We start from the raw sequence: 18,600 nt of genomic DNA, 5'->3' as shown, positions 1-18,600 counted from the left end.
TCTGCGTTGATCTGCTTTTCGTCGTGCATTGACATGCCTGAAAGGATATTGTGGTATAAACTGTTGATAAAGTTTTTTCTTTCTATGCTGTCATGTCAGTCTCACTTCGTTACTGGAAGGAATTGGGAACGTATTTATTTCCAATGACTATTTCATGGCAGTCATTCTTCTTTTAACTACTTGAAAGATCTTATTTGTAAGTGGACAGCTCTGAGACATACCTGCAGCAGTGGCACCCTATTGTGTTGGTGGGATATTTTGAATGTTAGCTGTTATCTTTTTCGGTCTCCTGGTGCCTGCTTGCCTATTCAGCAGAGCACCATTATCGGATAGGAGACTGTTATGTCCAGCGCTAGCTCCATGCATGCTCTGGCGATCCTCAGGCAGTCCATAGACATATCTCCATTGGTAAAGTGAAAGGGGTATTGCTTTTTATACCTACATACAGCTGTTGGTTTTAGCCGTCTCTATTCCGGAGAATAGACGCTGGCCAGAGGACCGTCTAATCTGGGTACAGAATTCGTCCGCGGGTGGGATTTTTTCCCACCTGCCCTGCATATCTGCAGTGCTTTCCCCAAACCTCCACCTGGGAAAGAGACCGATGGGGGGGGTGGGGGGTGGGGGCAGAAAGCCGTCCACCCGTAATTGTTACTGTTGTATTTTTATTTTCCTGGGGAAGATCACCATGAGAGTGCAAGTGATAAAGGAGGCAACCACAAAGGTTGTGGCGGCCTTTGTTGAAGCTGCTGAAATGCGCATTCTACTTATCGAGACTCTGCGGCAAAACCGTTGTGGCGTGCAGTGACCAAGCTGTGAGGCGTGGATTGTCGAGGAAATTGTTGGTGTAGATAGCGGCCTGCGCTCCTTTACCAGGGAAATTCTGAACTCCAGTGCATGCGGTGGAAATTCTTGGCGTGAGGGCCTGCCTGATCACAGTCCACCATTTCAATTTTCCCGGAGATCCATTAGGGATGGAGTTCTGTAAAACCACTTGGCTGGCTCCCGCAGTGCAGTGGAAATGAAAGTTTGCATCAAATCAGCGACGCATACAAAGACCTGATCATGAACAGGAACTCTTACGATGTATATAAAGCGGTGTGCGCTTCAAGACATGATATAAGCAAATGGATATTCGCGAACAACCCAGATGTACGTCTTCCAACCTTTTAACCACGGAAGATCTGAAATGGTTTTTACTTGATCCATTTTAAGACATCTTTTAAAGCAGTTGATGGATTTTGGATATTCAAACCAGGGTATTAATTGTACAGTTAAGGGCAGGGGACGACGGAAGTTGTGGGACAGAGTGACATTGAAGTAGAAGTACAGTTTCGCTGTTAGTGCTCGCGGATGTATAGAATGGGGCGAAGGAGTTGTTTAGCAAGCTCGCCTTCATCTGTCAGGAGGTGGAGTTTAGGAATACGGTCAATATTTTTGCACATGGAAGTCGTTGGTGATGCCGTACTTTGCTTTCTGTGTACAGTTTGGTTATCCCGTTACCAGAAAGACATAATATTAACATCAGAACTTATTTTAGAAATTACCTAGAGTTACCCATGGCCCTCTATTTTTCTAAGCTCCATGTGCCTATCCAGGCGTCCCTTAAAACATCCTATCGTATCCGCCTCCACCACCGTCGCCGGCAGCCCATTCCACGCTCTCACCACTCTCTGCGTAAAAAAACTTACCCCTGACATCTCATCTGTACGTACGTCTAAGCACCTTAAAACTGTGTCCTGTCGTGTTAGCCATTTCAACTCGCGATAAAAGCTTCTGACTATCCACACAATGAATGCGTCTCATCATCTTATACACCTCTATCAGACCATCTCTCGTTCTCCGTTGCTACAAGGAGAAAAGGCTACGTTCATTCAACCTATTCTCATAGGGCATTCTTTGCAATCCAGGTGGCATCCTTGTAAATATTCTTCGCACCTTTTCTATAGTTTTCACTTTCTCTCTGTAGTGAGCGACCAGCACTGAGCACAGTACTCCAAATGGGGTCTATAAAGCTGTAACATTACCACACGGCTCTTATTCTCAATCCCACGGTTGATGAAGGTCAATGCACCGTATGCCATAATTAACCTCACAGCCAACCTTTACAGCAGCTTTGAGTGTCCTATGGACTCTGATCCCAAGATCCCTCTGATCCTCGACACCGCTAAGAGTCTTATCATTGATACTATATTCTGCCATCATATTTGACCTACGAAAATGAATCATCTCACACTGATCTGGGTTGAACTCCATCTGCCACTTCTCAGCCCAGTTTTGCATCCTATCAATGTCCCGCTGTAACCTCTCACAGCCCTTCACGCTATCCACAATGTCCCATTATTGACGCCCCCATACAAATTTAATCAATGCAGAAACAATATTTCCTCAATTTGGAATGCAGGGCACCGAAGGCAGAACTGCACAGCTCTGTAGGGACGATTTGTGTCACAATGTTGTGCCGAAACCTTTACTACTTTTTCACCAACTCCAAGATCAACCTATCCCTTCTTTCCTACATAGACCATAACTCTCCACTTTTCTTTATCCATATGTCTATCTTAAGAGTCTTCTAATGAACCTAAAATATCACCCCCTAAGAATATGAATCATATGTAAGCAGAATAGACGGTTTAAATGGCATTGCGTTCAGTCAGTCTGTTTCTATTCTGCACTGTGTTCCATGTTGTGTGATGTAGATTCAATAAACAAACGCTATAAATATAGGTAATTTCGCAGATGCAGGAATCCAGATCAAAGCACACAAGATGATTAGGAGCTCAACAGGTTAGGCAGTGTATATGGAAATGAATGATATTAATTCAGACTGAAAAGAAAGGGGCAAGAAGCCAGAATAAGAAGGTGGTAGTGGGAAAGGGAGCAATTACAGATTAGTAGATGATAGGTGAAGCCGGATGGGCGGGAGAGAGGGTTGAAGCGAGAATCTGGGAGCTGAGAGGTGGAAGAAGTATAGAAGTGTGGACCATTCGAGAAAGAAGGAGGTGATAGGCAGGAGAGAAGAGAAGAAGCAAGAGGGCAACCAGAGTGGGGAATATGGGAGAAGAGTGAAGGGAGAAATTGCTGGAAGCTCTTTTCTCCTGCCAGGTTAAACTAGATGCTGGCGGACCAAAGAAATGCTATATTTCACCTTTAATAAATAAATGCATTTCATCTTGAATTCTGTATCTACTTCACTCCTTGAAATATGTATACCTCAACAAAAACAGGGGAGATGGTCTACAATGACGTCAATGGTGGTCCAGTGGCCAGTTATGATTTTGTAAACTGATAACTGAAGTTAGATGGCGGTCTTTACAATTGGACAATTGGATATTACAGCGGGGCAGCAATCCAGGCCAACAGGTGATGCTGAATTCGAGGAACATTGTTTGGAACGGTGACAAGTAGGAGGTATGGCAATATGTTGAAGCTTTCTAATTTTATTGGATGCTTTCGTTACTGCAGTTTAATCATTTCCATCAGTATTGCATGAAATCCAAATGTATCTCAGAAAGAGGGACAGGAAAATAATATTACTTTAAATAACTGGTTCAGCCATATATAGTTAATCTTAAATTTATATTATAGTTAGGATGTGGAAGGGTAATTTCTTATATAGTTAGACGCAGCATCGAAATAGACCCTTCGGCCCATTCAGTTCATGCTAGCCATCAAACACCCATTATGAATAATTGGAAATAGGAGAGAATAGCTTCCGATCAAAATTACTGGGGTTGTGTGATTATTCTAATAGCCAGTAAAGACTCAGTAGGCCATATGGTTACTTCGATGTCATAAGACAATGCATCGAAACTTTGATAACCAGGCCAGTGAAGGACATTGGTGGCTGTCTGATTTTCTGGTCTATTGGACATGTTTCTACTAATAACCTAATAGACATTATTTTGATGTCACACGGTGGTATTTTTCTATGAATATTATTTTTCTATGAATAATATATGTTTAAGTGCTGTCTGTGAACCAACGCATTGCTGAAATTGTCCAGCAAACAGAGAGTTCCCGTGAGTGAAATGGAAGTTTGGAATAGTTGCTTCAGCGAGGGAGAAGGAAGTACAAGGATTACGGATACAATAAATGAAACGGTGTCCTACACACATCACCAGGTGAATGAGATATCAAACTATTGGGAGTTTTGAATACATGAATTATTAAAGGTTTACTGACGGAATGTATGCCATTTTAAATGAAACAGTTACATAGATCAGGTACATACCCGCCACGTAATGAAATTGGCACGAGGGAAAATCAATGTTAATAAGAGGATATGACAATTTTTCAAAGGAAGATATAATAAATTTCCATTTGCTCATACTTTCGTGAACTTTGACATGAGTCATGAATCCGCTTTAGAGGTCAAGGATAAATTTTACAATTAATATTTACTTGCACTATATTAGGAATTTGCCTTGGTGTGTTGCTCAGGGTGGGACATGCAAGAAAAAAATCGCAACAACATTCAACAAATACAAAGAATAAAAGATATAAAAATAAAGTTAACCTCTTAAGGCATGGTATTGAATAAAATGTGCATAAATATATAAATACCAGCAAGTATTTGTAATGTAAACAGCATTATAAAAATGGTTCAAGTGTTTACAGTGCAATGCAGTGACAGAGGTAATAGGCAGAAGGGGTTTGGGCTGATAAACTAAAATGGCTGATCAGATCAACAGTCCGAGGAAAGAAACATTTCAGCTGACGTGTTGTTTTAGTCGTCCTATCGTGCTTTTTGGAAGGGAGCTTTTGGGAAAAGCACCTACTGAAGAGTGATATAACTCACCGTGTAAGGCAGTGGGCCGAGAACTCAGTACAATAATATACGTGCTGAGATTTTGTTTCAAAGTTATGTGATTCGCATTTCTATTACTGCCTCTATTTAGTCATCTGTTTCTACTTTCACCATTAAGGCTGTTGTCAGCTATGAGAACAAATGAGGGAAGTCTTGGAAGCCGAGAGTCTTCGATGAGGAGGCTGAGCGAAGAGACTACGCCACAGTTGGATAAGGAGAGAGGTAGTGAAGAGATGACAGGTAAACTGATTCAGTGTGATGCTTGCCTGATGTGGGAGGTCAGGGACACTGCTGGTGCCTCCGGCTGCTACAACTGTGAAAAGTGTGTCCAGGTCTAGCCCTTGAAGGATCGTGTTGGGGCACTGGAGAAGCAGCTGGATGACCTCAGGTTCATCCGTGAAACGTGAGTTTTCTGGACAGGACCTACAGCGAGATCATTACACCGAAGATACCGGAAGAGAGAAGGGGGGCGACGATGAGGAAGGGATGGAAGCTTGAGGTACAGGAGACCCCGGGGGATGTGCCTCTTGAAAACAGGTTCACCCTCTTGGAAGACACTGCCAGTCTGGGAGGTGGACAGGTCTGCGAGTCAAAAATTGGCACTGAAGCAAAGCCGAAGAGACAGACGTCAGGCAGAGCCATGGTAGTAGGGGATTCCATAGTGAGAGGTACAGAAAGGGGTTTCTGCGGAAACAGGTGGGATTTAAGGATGGTGCGTTGCATCCCTGGTGCCAGGATCCAGGACGTCTTGTCCGATTGCAGGGCATCCTCAACGGCGAAGATGAACAGCTGGAGGTGGTAGTGCATGTCGGCACAAATGACGTCGGGAAGAAGAGGAAAAAAATTCTGCAGCGTGACTTCAGATAACTCAGAAGAAGGCTGAAAAGCAAGTCTTCCAGGGTGGGTATCTCCAGTTTGCTTCCAGTTCCTCGTGCTGCTGAGAGCAGGAACATGGAGATATGGGATCTCAATGTGTGGCTAAGGAGCTGGTGCAGCAAGCAGGGTTTTATATTCTTAGACCACTGTGATCTGTTTTGGGGTGAGGGTGAATTGTAAAAAGGAGACGTGTTGCACCTACAGGCGGAAGACCAACATTCTGGCAGGCAGGTTTGCCACTGCTACACGGGTGTTTTTAAAGTAATAAGTGGGGAGGGGGGGAGGAGACAAACTGGAAATATAAGGATGGAGTTAAAGGGAAAGAGAGAAAAGGAATGGTTAAGAAAGACAACAGAATTGATGGGCCGGAAAGCTCAGGAAGGGATCGGAGAGTATGGCCAAATGCAATACGGATCGATGTGTAAAGCGAGGGGAGTAATGAATTAAAAGCATTATACATGAATGCACGAAGTATAAGAAATAAAGTGGATGAGCTTGAGGCTCAGTTGGAAATTGGCAAGTATGATGTTGTAGGAACAACAACGACATGGCTGCAAGAGGACCATGTTTGGTAAATGAATATTCAAGGGTATACGTCCTATCGAAAGGGCAGACAGGTGGGCAGTGGGGGAGTGGTGGCTCTGCTGGTGAGGAATGAAATTCAGTCCCTTGCGAGGGGTGACATGAAATCAGGAGCTGTAGAGTCAGTATGGATAGAACTGAGGAATTGTAAGGGCAAAAAGATCCTAATGGGAGTTATCTACAGGCCCCCAAACAGTAGCCTGGATAGAGGGTGCAAGTTGAATCAAGAGCTAAAATTAGAATGCCGCAAAGGTAATGCTACGGTAGTAATGGGGGATTTCAACATGCAGGTAGACTGGAAAAAATCAGGTTGGTACTGGACCCCAAGAAAGGGAGTTTGTGGAGTGTCTCCGAGATGGATTCTTAGAGCAGCTTGTACTGGATCCTACCAGGGGGAAGGCAATTCTGGATCTAGTCTTGTGTAATGAAGGAGATTTGATAAGCGAACTCGAGGTAAGGGAGCCATTAGGAGGTAGTGACCATAATGTGATGTTTAATCTGCAATTTTAGAGGGAGAAGGAAAAATCGGAAGTGTCGTATTACAGTTGAATAAAGGGGACTATGGAGCCATGAGGGAGGAACTAGCCAAAGTTGACTGGAAGGATACCGTGGCAGGAATGACAGTGGAACAACAATGACAGTTATTTCTGGGAGTAATACAGAAGTTGCAAGATCAGTTCATTCCAAAGAGGAAGAAAAATTCTAAGGGGAGTAAGGGGCGACGGTGGCTAACATGGGAAGTCAAGGACAGTATAAAAATAAAAGAGAACAAATATAGCATAGCAAAGATGAGCGGGAAGCCAGAGGATTGGGAAACTTGTAAAGAGCAACAGAACATAGAAAATAGAACATAGAATAGTAGAACGCATTACAGGCTCTTCGGCCCACACTGTTGTGCCGACCATCAAACCCTGTCTCCCATATAACCACCCATCTTAAATTCCTCCATATACCTGTCTGGTAGTCTCTTAAACTTCACTAGTGTGTCTGCCTCCACCACTGACTCAGGCAGTGCATTCCACGCACCAACCACTCTCTGAGTGAAAAACCTTCCTCTAATATCCCCCTTGAACTTCCCTCCCGTTACCTTAAAGCCATGTCCTCTTGTACTGAGCAGTGGAGCACTGGGGAAGAGGCGCTGGCTGTCCACTCTGTCTATTACTCTTAATATCTTGTACACCTCTATCATGTCTCCTCTCATCCTCCTTCTCTCCAAAGAGTAAAGCCCTAGCTCCCTTAATCTCTTATCATAATCCATACTCTCTAAACCAGGCAGCTTCCTGGTAAATCTCCTCTGTACCCTTTCCAATGCTTCCACATCCTTCCTACAGTGAGGCGACTAGAACTGGACACAGTACTCCAAGTGTGGCCTAACTAGAGTTTTATAGAGTTGCATCATTACATCGCGTCTCTTAAACTCTATCCCTCGACTTATGAAAGCTAACACCCCATGTCTACCTGTGAGGCATTGTTATGTGTTATTTTTACTGTATTTAATTCGCAACACGGAATTTGCCTTCCAGCTTAAATGATCACTTGGTGACTCGCACATGAGACTTATCTCAGTGTTATATTCACTCGGGACGTTGGGTGATTTTCTAGCAGCCGCAGTTTCCTATTGAGAATATCTTCTTCCGTATTTAAAGTCGGACTCGTGTTTAGAGTCAGTAATAGTACACAAGAAGACTATTCGATAGTCGCTATCTTTATTCCTGCAATGTTTCTCTTTGTTTTGGGAGTCCTGGTAGGATCGGCTTTTCCTTTGGGTTTAGATGCGCCAGGCTGTCGGCTTCGGGAAAGAATCCAACTGTCTAACATATCTAAGGATGGGGACGTTGTACTTGGTGGGTTATTCACTGTGCACTTAAACAGCTTCCAGCAGATAAATTCATTCACCAAACGGACTGAAGAAAAGAAATGTAAAAGGTTTGTTAACTATCTGATCGGTTGTGGCTTTGATTAATCGCTCTGTTGTACTCTTTCAAGAAAAAATTTACGATGAAATTTTATAAAGTAGTTTTCTACTTTTTTTCACTGATCTCCGAGATAAATCCAAATGGGAAAATCTGCACCAAGCATCTTATGTTGCGAGATACCGACATTTTCTGCCCATTAATGTTAATGTTGTCGCCGATACATTCAGTGGACACATTATTACGTCACACCTGTAATGAATAAGGTGGACACTGAGTTCTTGGCTGAGATCTGCTGCTGCCGTAGCCTATGCACTTCCAGGTCTGACATGCTGCAAATGTATAGATACTCCTCTGCACAGCACTTGGCAACGATTGGTTGTCGGAGTTATTCTCGCCTTCCTGTCAGCTTGTACCAATCTGGTCATTCTCCTCTATGGTCTCTCATCAACAAGGTGCTTTCACCCATAGGACTTCCACGCATTAGATTTTTATGTTCATCGCACCAATCACTGTATACTATGTGGAACTTTGTGCGTGAAGTAGGAGATCAGCAGTTTCTGGGATAGTCAAACCACCCTATATGGCATCAACAATCATTTCACTGTCATAGTCACTGAGATCACATTTTCCTCCATTCTGATATTTTGCTTGAACAACTAAACCGCATGACAATGTTTGCATGCTTTTATGCGTTGAAGTGCTGCCAAGTGATAGGTATTAAGTAGTAGTTGTGCAGGTGTATCTAATGAGTTAGCCAGTGACTATAGATTCAGATGGTTTGGTGAATGTGTTATGGGACTAGGTGTTCACATCAGGAAACCTGAATATTGTCAATTAAATCAAAAAATAAAGGACACCATTATCTGTAGTTGTAACAGTAATAATTTCGCAAAACAAAGTATCTGAATGACTGTAGTCATCAAGGGATAGACTTACTATTTTGACATTTATCTAACATGAAACCACTGAAGTACTGTATTGACACCGGGTGGTGCTAGGTCTAACAACCCAAAAGAGAACAAAACAAAACCTATTGTTTGCCATCCCGATCCATTATGACTGGTTCGTCCGGCATTATTAAAACATGGCATGGAATTGTACCAGAAATAATCTACAACACGCGTAGTGGATTTTAGTTAATCGGTTTTGTCTATTGATGCAGGAGAGTTTGAAGCGTTTATTGAAAGTAATATATCTAGGAAAATAAAAGAATACTCTCTGAATCCATGACGTTATACATAACTATAATAAACCAATTCCAATACCAAAACCAACCTGTGGTGGTTTGCAGTTTTGATTTAAAGGGATTCCGCATGTTGCAGACCATGATTTTCACAGTTGAGGAAATAAACAGGGATGAGAGACTTCTTCCGAACGTCACACTGGGTTACAGGATTCACGATGACTGCAACACCCCCGAGATTGCGACAAAGGTTGCTCTAGCTCTGGTGAATGGGCAGGAGGAAACGTACGTGGATCAAGTATGTGACGGGCCTGTCCAAATTTCTGGAATCGTTGGTGGCGCTGGGTCCTCGTCGTCCATCGTCGTTGCAAGGACAACCGGACCTTTTCGAATACCACTGGTAAGATTTGGTTAAAATTATAGTGGCTACAGTGACGCAAAAGGAACCAACTTTTTTTTTAATCGACAGAACCAGTGAATTAGATTTATTACTGATATCTTCTAGAGTTTGAACATTCTTCATTCTATTTAATGTATAATATTTCGCTCTGTCACGCACGCAAATTAACCAACACGTCAACTATCTGATTGAATGCAGGTCAGCTACTTTTCTACGTGTGAATGTCTCAGCGATAAGAACGAATATCCAACTTTTCATCGAACTATCCCAAGTGACGATCATCAGTCAAAGGCGCTGGTGCATCTTGTTCAGAAGTTTGGGTGGACCTGGATTGGAACCGTTAACAGCGACAATAACTATGGCAACTCGGGGATGAGAGCCTTTGTCGAAGCTGCTGAGGATTTCGGGCTTTGCATTGCCTTCTCCGAATCATTTCACAGAACGGACTCTCCGGAGAAGATAACCAGGGTAGTGCAAGTGATGAAGGAGGCGACCACAAAGGTCGTGGTGGCCTTTGCCGGACCTGGCGAAATGCGCATTTTATTTGCAGAGGTTCTACGGCAAAACCTCAGCGGTGTGCAGTGGGTGGGCAGTGAGGCATGGATTACAGCAGACTTCGTCGTTGTAGATAGTGGTCGCCGCTTCCTTACCGGGGCAATCGGAACTGCTGTGCGTGCGCAGGAAATTCCAGGGCTGCAGGACTTCCTGCTCACAATCCATCCTTCCCGATTTCCCGGTAATACATTAGTGCGGGGGTTCTGGGAAACCACCTTCGGCTGTACTCCCAGTTTCGAAAAGGCGACCAACGAAGTTGGTTCACTTGGCATGCTCCCACAGTGTAGCGGAAATGAGAGTCTGCTTCAGATCAACAATGCCTACACCGACCTGACCATGGACGGGAACTCTTACATTGTATATAAAGCGGTGTACGCTTTTGCTCATGCGCTTCACGATATGCTTTCATGTGAAAGTGGCAAAGGGCCATTCCCGAACAAAACTTGTGCACGTCTTTCAACCTTCAAACCTTGGCAGGTAGGGATTTGAACTTCATCCTTTATAATGTAGACTGCTTTCAATATAGCTGCTGAAATTTTGATACTCAGACCAGGGTATTACTAATACAGTAAACGGTAGGGCACTGACTTATCAAAAATATATACCTTGATTTACAAATGCACATTTCGTTCATAGTGGCCGCACAAGTAGACAGTGAGGCTGAGTTCCAGGGACAGTTTGGATCTGCATACCTTGCAGTGTTGGAGAATGAGGAGTGAATTCAGTGAACTCTAGAAATCATGAGGGGTATGGATGAGGTGGACTGTATTAGTCTTTTCCCAAAGTTTTGGGAGCCCAAAATTAGACGGCAGATACACGCTAAGAGAACAGAGATTTTAAAAGAGACGAGAGAGGCTTCACAAAGAGGGTAGTGATATCTGGAATGGGCTGCCGGGGAGCGGTCCAGGCAGGTGTAATTAAGAGACGTTATGATAGTTCAATGGACTGAAATATCTTGGAGAAGTAAGACAACAAAATCTTGAAGACAAAATCTCTTCTTATGTGCAGGAAACTTAACTCAATCTGTTTAATTCCATTTTTAGCTCCTCCATTATATGAAGTCAATTTACTTCACAACAAAAGTTGGAGAGAAGGTGCATTTTGATGAGAAAGGCAATCCAACAGCCGCTTATGACATTGTAAACTGGAAAATTAATGCAAATGGTAGCCTTGAAGTTCGGACAGTTGGATATTACAACGGATCAGGTCCTCCGGGTAAAGAACTTGTGTTGAACCTACATCAGATTGTCTGGAGCGGTGGTAAGCGTCAGGTATGGTTGTCCATTCCAACTGCCCGATTTTGCCAACAGTTAGATTGTAATTATCCATGTTATAATACCAGGATATTGTATTCAACAGCACAAGTAAAGCATACTTACATACATTGAATTATGGTGTTGAAATACTTAGTGAAGGATTTTATTTCAACCCAGTCATCACGTTGATTCTGTGCATTAATCCTAGAGACTCAATTTTGGAGTACAGTAAAAGGTAATGACATTAATTCCATTCAGTAATATTTTAAAGCAAACTTAAGCTATATAACAAACTTGCAGAAAATATTAAGTCACAAGGTAGGTAGACGTCATAGTTTGAAAATGAAGCATTGCTAAAGAATTCAAGACTTTCCTGTCTAGTTGTTACTCATTCCATCACTTCTGTGTTCCCCATGCAGCGGGCTACCCAAGAACCTCTGGTTATGGGCAGTAGTGGCAATTCCACGCTTTAGGATGACATAGAATGAATTAATCATTCAAAAACAGGAAGATAGAAACAGCCCTGACAGGGCAGAATAGGGACTCCGGTACACGTATAAACTGCTCTCCAAATCTACTAAATTTCTTTTAATTTCAAAGTTCTCAGTTCAAATTTACACTGGTTAATATTTGAATAGTTCTTTTATGAATATTGAAGTCAGCATGAACGGTTAAAACGTTTACATAAAAACTAGAGAACATGGAAAAAGTTGGGAAGTTTCCATGGAGTTTTTATCTAATGAGGAAAATGAAAGGCTATTTACAGCAAAACGCTGCTTGTAGCATCGGCTTTCCTGCATTGGGTTAAAACGGATGCACCACCATCCCAACACTCACAACACCAGTCAACAGTCCGTGACTCCGTGAACACTTCTCCCATTACATATTCTGGAGATTTAACGTGGAGATTTGAGGTGATAGATTTCTTAACAATGGACTGATGGCGTTTCTTCTATTAAGAACACAGAACATAGAATAATACAACACCGTACGGGTCTTTCTTCTCTCGACGTTGTGCGAACATTTTAACGTAAACCGCGATCAATCTACCCTTTAATTTTAACATTGCCGATAACCTTCCATTCTTATTTTTTGTATTGTGTCTATCTGAGTCTTTTAACTTTCCCTATTATATTAGCAGTTATCACCAATCATGCAGTGCTTTCCATTCGCTTCCCATTCTCTGTGTGAAAATACTACCTATGACTAGCTCTCCACGAAAATGTCGTCCATTTATCTGAAACGGATGATCTGGGGCAAAAGATATAACTTCCCTGAATATTGGGTCTTGATGTCCATTCTATGTATGCCTCTTATAATTTTATACAACTCTATGAAGCCGCCTCTCATCCTTTGTTCAAAGAGAAAAGCTCTAGTCTGGTCAACCGTTCTTTGAAAGGCATGTTTTCTGATCTAGATAGCGTTAAGTAAAGCACGTTTTACACCAGCTTTGAAGTTCCCGCTTGAAATCTATAATGAGGAGACCGGACATAAACGCAATGCTCCAAATATGATCTCATCAGAATTTTATAGAAATGCAACATGATCTCGCTGCATTTGAAACCAAAACGATAAAAAATGAGCAAAAGTGAAAGTTTAAATAAGGCATATTTTGATCTGGATGTCTGTGAAAGTTCCAACATTTATAGTTCATCCCGAATTGCCCGACAATGGGATTGTATTTGTAACCATTCCATGGGAAGCCATGTTGATAGCAAATGACTTGCGTACCAATCTTTCGAAATGGGTGAAAACATCGAATGGGCAGCTTTTTTGGTAACAATCGATAATGTCGGTTTTACTTTTCTAACCTAAATTTGAATACAACATGTATTATGATGGTTATGTTTAAACCCCATCATTGGCTTGTTATCACAACATTGTAACCGCTTCAGCATTGTCCTACACTATATAACAAAGCTGTATAGAATTGCGAAGTGTGTAAGTAGAGGGAATATGCACTAATCTTTCTAATGGCTGAAAGATAAACCACAGAATGACACAGATAACGTGATGTGGAAATTAGCTAATTATGCTCCTCCTGTGTATTGAACGTGGACGAGCACAATACAATCAATTCATCGTCTTTGAAACGATCTTCGATACGTATCCGACAGCAACTCTGAGAGTTGGAAAGTATAGAAAAGTGATAACATTCAAGGAATATTAGATGTAGTGTTTGTCGGAACTGGTAAAAAGGTTAAGTTTCAAACGCTCTGTTTCTGTAAAAGTAACAGGGTCACAGACTAATTCCACACATTTGGAAGGCAGACGGTACATTCCTTTTGAAAATATCAAAATATTGTTTCTGTTTTGTCTTCAAGATTCCCCGGGCAGTCTGTTCTGAAAGTTGTTCCCCGGGCACAAGAAAGATAACCAGGAAAGGACAACCAATTTGCTGTTTTGACTGCAAGTCCTGTGCGGATGGAGAAATAACTAACACTACAGGTGAACGAAAATACATGTTGGAATCTAACATTTACCCTAAGAGATTCCTGAAGTGTCCCCTCAACAATGAAATGGTCACATTTGTTTTTCACAGACTCGGCAGACTGTATCAAGTGTCCTCCCCTGTACTGGTCTAACGATCAGAAAGATCAATGCATCCCGAAGAAAATAGAGTATCTGGGTTTCACCGAAATCCTGGGCATGGTGTTGGTGTTATTCGCTCTGATTGGCGTGTGCATGTCTGGACTGACAGCGGGTCTCTTCTTTAGACATCGAGACACACCTCTGGTTAAAGCTAACAACTCTGAGCTGAGCTTCCTCCTTCTATTTGCACTAAGCTGCTGTTTTTTATGCTCGGTCACATTCATTGGCGAACCGTCACACTGGTCCTGTATGTTACGCCGCACGGCGTTTGGAGTCTCGTTTGTCATGTGTATCGCTTGTGTTCTGGTCAAAACCATTCTGGTGCTGACGGCATTTAAGGCAACACATCCCAGCAGTAACAGGATGAAATGGTTTGGTCAAAGACAGCAGAGGATAAGTGTCTTCCTCCTGGTGTCCGTGCAGGGTTTAATATGTGTGTTTTGGCTGCTCATTGCGCCGCCTTTCCCCGTGATCAACACTAAATATTACCGGGAGAAGATAATTTTAGAATGTGATACAGGATCCTCTGCAGCTTTCTACTTGGCCTCGGGTTATATCGGTCTATTATCGTGCATTTGTTTTGTCCTCGCCTTTCAGGCGCGGAAGCTGCCAGATAACTTCAACGAGGCAAAATGTATAACGTTCAGCATGCTCATCTTTTGTGCGGTTTGGGTCACTTTTATTCCGGCCTCTGTGAGTTCTCCTGGGAAATACACAGTGGCGGTTGAAGTGTTTGCAATCTTGGCCTCCAGTTTTGGATTGCTGCTCTGCATTTTTGCACCCAAGTGTTTTATTATTGTAATCACTCCGGAGAGAAACACCAAGAAGCACATTATGGGTAAAGTGGATGAGCGGAAACTTTAAAGGATGCGCATCCGTATGTCCGGGCCTTTAACACTATAGAATTGCAGAATCATAGAGAAATACGGCACGGATACTGACACTTCGGCCATGGCAGTCCATGCACATTTTATTGCCAAGCCAGCAAATTGCAAATATCCCCAGATACTGGGCCACTCCATGTACCTGTCCAAGTGTTTTTAAATTATACAATTGTACCTTCTTGTTCTCGTTATCTGGCATCTAGTTCGATAAACTCACAACTCTCTTTGAAGAAGCTGCCATTCAGGTTCCTTTCAATCATTCCCCTCTCACTCAAAATCTATATTCACTAGTTTTGGGCTCTCCTAACATGGGAAGGATTGTTGTCCATGCTTTTCCTAATTTTAAGCAATTGTATAGGCTCGAGCTGTATTCGCTTCCGTGAAAATGAGTAAAGATCTAACTTGGCCAAACTGTCCGAAAGCTCGAGTCCTGGCAACATGCTCGTATTCCTTTTCAGTTTAGCTACAGTTTTACTATAACAGAGTGACCAATACTGGAGACATTGCTCCATGTATATCCTCACTAATGAGTTATACAAATGAAACTTAATGTCCCGACTCCGATACGCGGCGCCCTATCTGATGAAGCACAGCGTAACAAATGCCTTTTAACACCATCTGACCGTTAATACTTCTGCTGTCAACCTACGACACAATTGTACCTTTAGATTCTTCTGTTCCATGTCGCGCTCCATTGCTCTGCCATTCGTAGTTAAAGTCCTAGCAGCAGACACAGAACCTACAATTTATCCACTCATTGGACTGAAATTAGTGCTTCAAAATGATAATTTAGGATAAAAACCATGAGTTTATAGTATGGATTTTGTGAACGGTCTGCAATAAATAAACGTAGTAAGAACAAATGTAAGATTTCTATATAATTTGTAATAGTTATGCACTTAGAAAAAAACGTAACCATCATCGGCTCAATAACGTATCCACCTGATGTATTCAGAATCAGAGTCATTGAGGCAACGAGATCTACAACACAGAAATAGGCAATAGTTCCATAGGACGTAGGGACAGAATTAATCCATTCGATCTTCAAGTCGTCTTGTCCATTTCCGTGTCTTCTACCCAGAACCATAAGACCACAAGATCATAACGTATAGGAACAGAACACGGCCATTTGTCTGCGTCCTCTGGTCCGTGACTCTCTCACTATAGGAAACATCTGAATCCAGAGATTAGAGGCCCAGAGTAATCAAATGCTTTTCATATGACAAGTCGTTCAATCCCGGAATCTTGGTGACTTAACCACCTAAAGACCTTTGAGTTTGCCTGGCAACTTTTTCCTCTGTAACAGCAATGTCACTCATTCCTATTTCCTGACTCCCATGGACGGATTGGTTTAAACCACTGCCAACAATTCCAGCCCTCAGGGATATTGGTCACACCTGCACCAGAAGAGGTCCCAGTTGTCCAGAAAACTGAAGTCTTTGAGCCATTCCAATTCTTCGGACATGCATTTATCCATCACCTCATTCTATTCCTGTCCTCACTGTCATGTTGCGCAGGCAGAAATCCCGAATTGCGGTCCTGCTTCTCAGTTTTCTTCCTAACTCACTGTATTCTGTTTTCAGGATTTCTTCAATTTTTGTACCTATTTTGTTGGTACAAGTATGTATCATCTTCCCTTTTGAGGATTTTGTGGACGCATAAATGAACATCACTGACCCTGGCACCTGTGAGGCAAAGTACCATCCGTGTTTCCTTTACGCGCCCATAACCTTGGCTATCTGTTCCTGTGACTATAGAACCACCTCTTGCTGCTGCCATCCTCTTTAGTTTTCTGCACTTTTGAACCACGGGTCAAGACTCAGTGCCTGAGGCACGGCCACTGTTGCTTCCCCCAAGTAGGCCCCCAAACAGTGCTGAGATTAGAATACTTATTGCTCCTTCTCAGCCTCAATCTCTTGCATAAGCCCATCTATCCCGCTCCCACCCCCACGCAATGCTTTACGTATCCCTTCATGCCCTAACCAACCAATTTTATTTTCTCTTTGATTATCTTGCTAGTTACGTCGTGTGATCTTGTCTTTAGACTAGTTCAACCCCTTTGGAACGCATTTATCCCGTGCGTTCGGAATTGCCTTAAAAATGTTCAACCATTGCTGCTCAGCAATTATCCCTATCAGTGTTCGTTTCCAATAATCTTCGGCTAGATACTCTCTCATACCACCATAATTCCCTTTACTCCACTGTGATACTGATGCATCCGAGTTTAGGATCTCCTTCTGAAATTTCAGGGCGAATTCGATCATATAATTGTCACTTTCCCATGAGGATCATTTTACCTTAAGCTCTATAATTAACTCACAACAGCAAATCCAGAATAGCTGATCCTTAAGTTGGCTGAACCACGAGCTTGTCTAAAAAGCCATCTCGTAGTCATTCCAGTAACTTCCGCCCTTGGGATACAGCCCCAATCTGATATTCCTAATCACCTGCAGACTAAATCTCCCATAGTTATTAAAACATTGCCATTTTGGCGTGGTTTAGATTGTCCGCTGTAATTTGTAGACAACCTCCTTACTACTGTGCAGGAGTCGGTATATAACTCCCATCACGGTCGTTTTACCCTTGTAGTTCTTTAGCTCTACCGAAAACCATTCACCACCTTCCGACTTATGTCACCTTTGTAATAATTTGATTTCATATTTTACCAACAGAGCCACGCCGCAGCCTCTGCCAACCTGCCTATCCTTTACGTATAATATTTATCTTTCGATGTGACCAATTATAATCCTTTTTCATCCATGATTCCGAGATGCCTACAATATTATACACGCCAATCTAATACTGCGCTACAAGTACACCTGCTTTATTCCATAATTTGAGCAGGTTGAAATATAGCACCGTCAGTTAGTATTCACCCTTTTCGATTTTGTCCGCCTTTAACGTTGCAATTCGTGCTGTGGACTGCACTTATGACCTATCATCAGCGTCGCTTTGCGCAGAGTCTCAGTGCACATTGTCTTTAATAGTAAACCAACCACCTCATCATCAGCACTTTCACTCCGGTTTCCATCTCTACCAGATTATTTTCATCCCACCCTAATAACTCTCTCTTCCAAACCTGTCCGCAAGGATTTTGGACGCCGTTTAGTTCAGGTGTCACCTCTCCATTTTGTGCAGTTCGTACTTTCTTCATGTTCCACTCTAGTCTGTAAATAACGCTGAAGGTCATGTAAAGAGAGAATCCATTCCATAATTAATCACAGATTAGATTGCTCCAAGATAGCTGGAGGCAACTGCAATTTTGTTCTGCATCATTTCACACTGCACGGCCTTCTTTGTGGCGTTAACCCTTAGTTCGAGGCACAAAGTCCAAGACCTGAGATTCTGCTGACAGATGGCGCAGAAGATCAGTGCTTTTCCATCCTGTCGTAATAATCCCACAGTCTAGTGATTCTTACAGAATCATTGCTACTGCCTCTACAATCTCTTCAGCCACTTCATTCAGAGCCCTGGTTCAGTTGGCCTAACTACCTTCAGATATTTCAGTTTCCCAAGAACCTTCTCCCCCGTAATGTCAACATCACACAC

General features: G+C 42.5%; 1 protein-coding gene across 1 annotated transcript; it reads left to right on the top strand.

Annotated features, from left to right (window-relative positions):
- The first annotated feature begins 8,087 nt into the window (after window positions 1-8,087).
- LOC132404238 (extracellular calcium-sensing receptor-like) lies at window positions 8,088-15,031 on the top strand. Its single transcript, XM_059988356.1, has 6 exons — window positions 8,088-8,158; window positions 9,434-9,764; window positions 9,963-10,796; window positions 11,363-11,590; window positions 13,900-14,023; window positions 14,118-15,031. The coding sequence occupies exons 2-6, from the start codon at window positions 9,495-9,497 to the stop codon at window positions 15,029-15,031; spliced, it is 2,370 nt and encodes a 789-aa protein (XP_059844339.1). The 5' UTR covers window positions 8,088-8,158; window positions 9,434-9,494.
- Window positions 15,032-18,600: the final 3,569 nt, after the last annotated feature.

The sequence above is a fragment of the Hypanus sabinus genome, chromosome 2 (assembly GCF_030144855.1).
Source record: "Hypanus sabinus isolate sHypSab1 chromosome 2, sHypSab1.hap1, whole genome shotgun sequence".
In the NCBI taxonomy this organism is placed as follows: domain Eukaryota; kingdom Metazoa; phylum Chordata; class Chondrichthyes; order Myliobatiformes; family Dasyatidae; genus Hypanus; species Hypanus sabinus.
The sequence above is the reverse complement of the archived record's forward strand: the minus strand, read 5'-3'. Positions and strand labels throughout refer to the sequence as shown.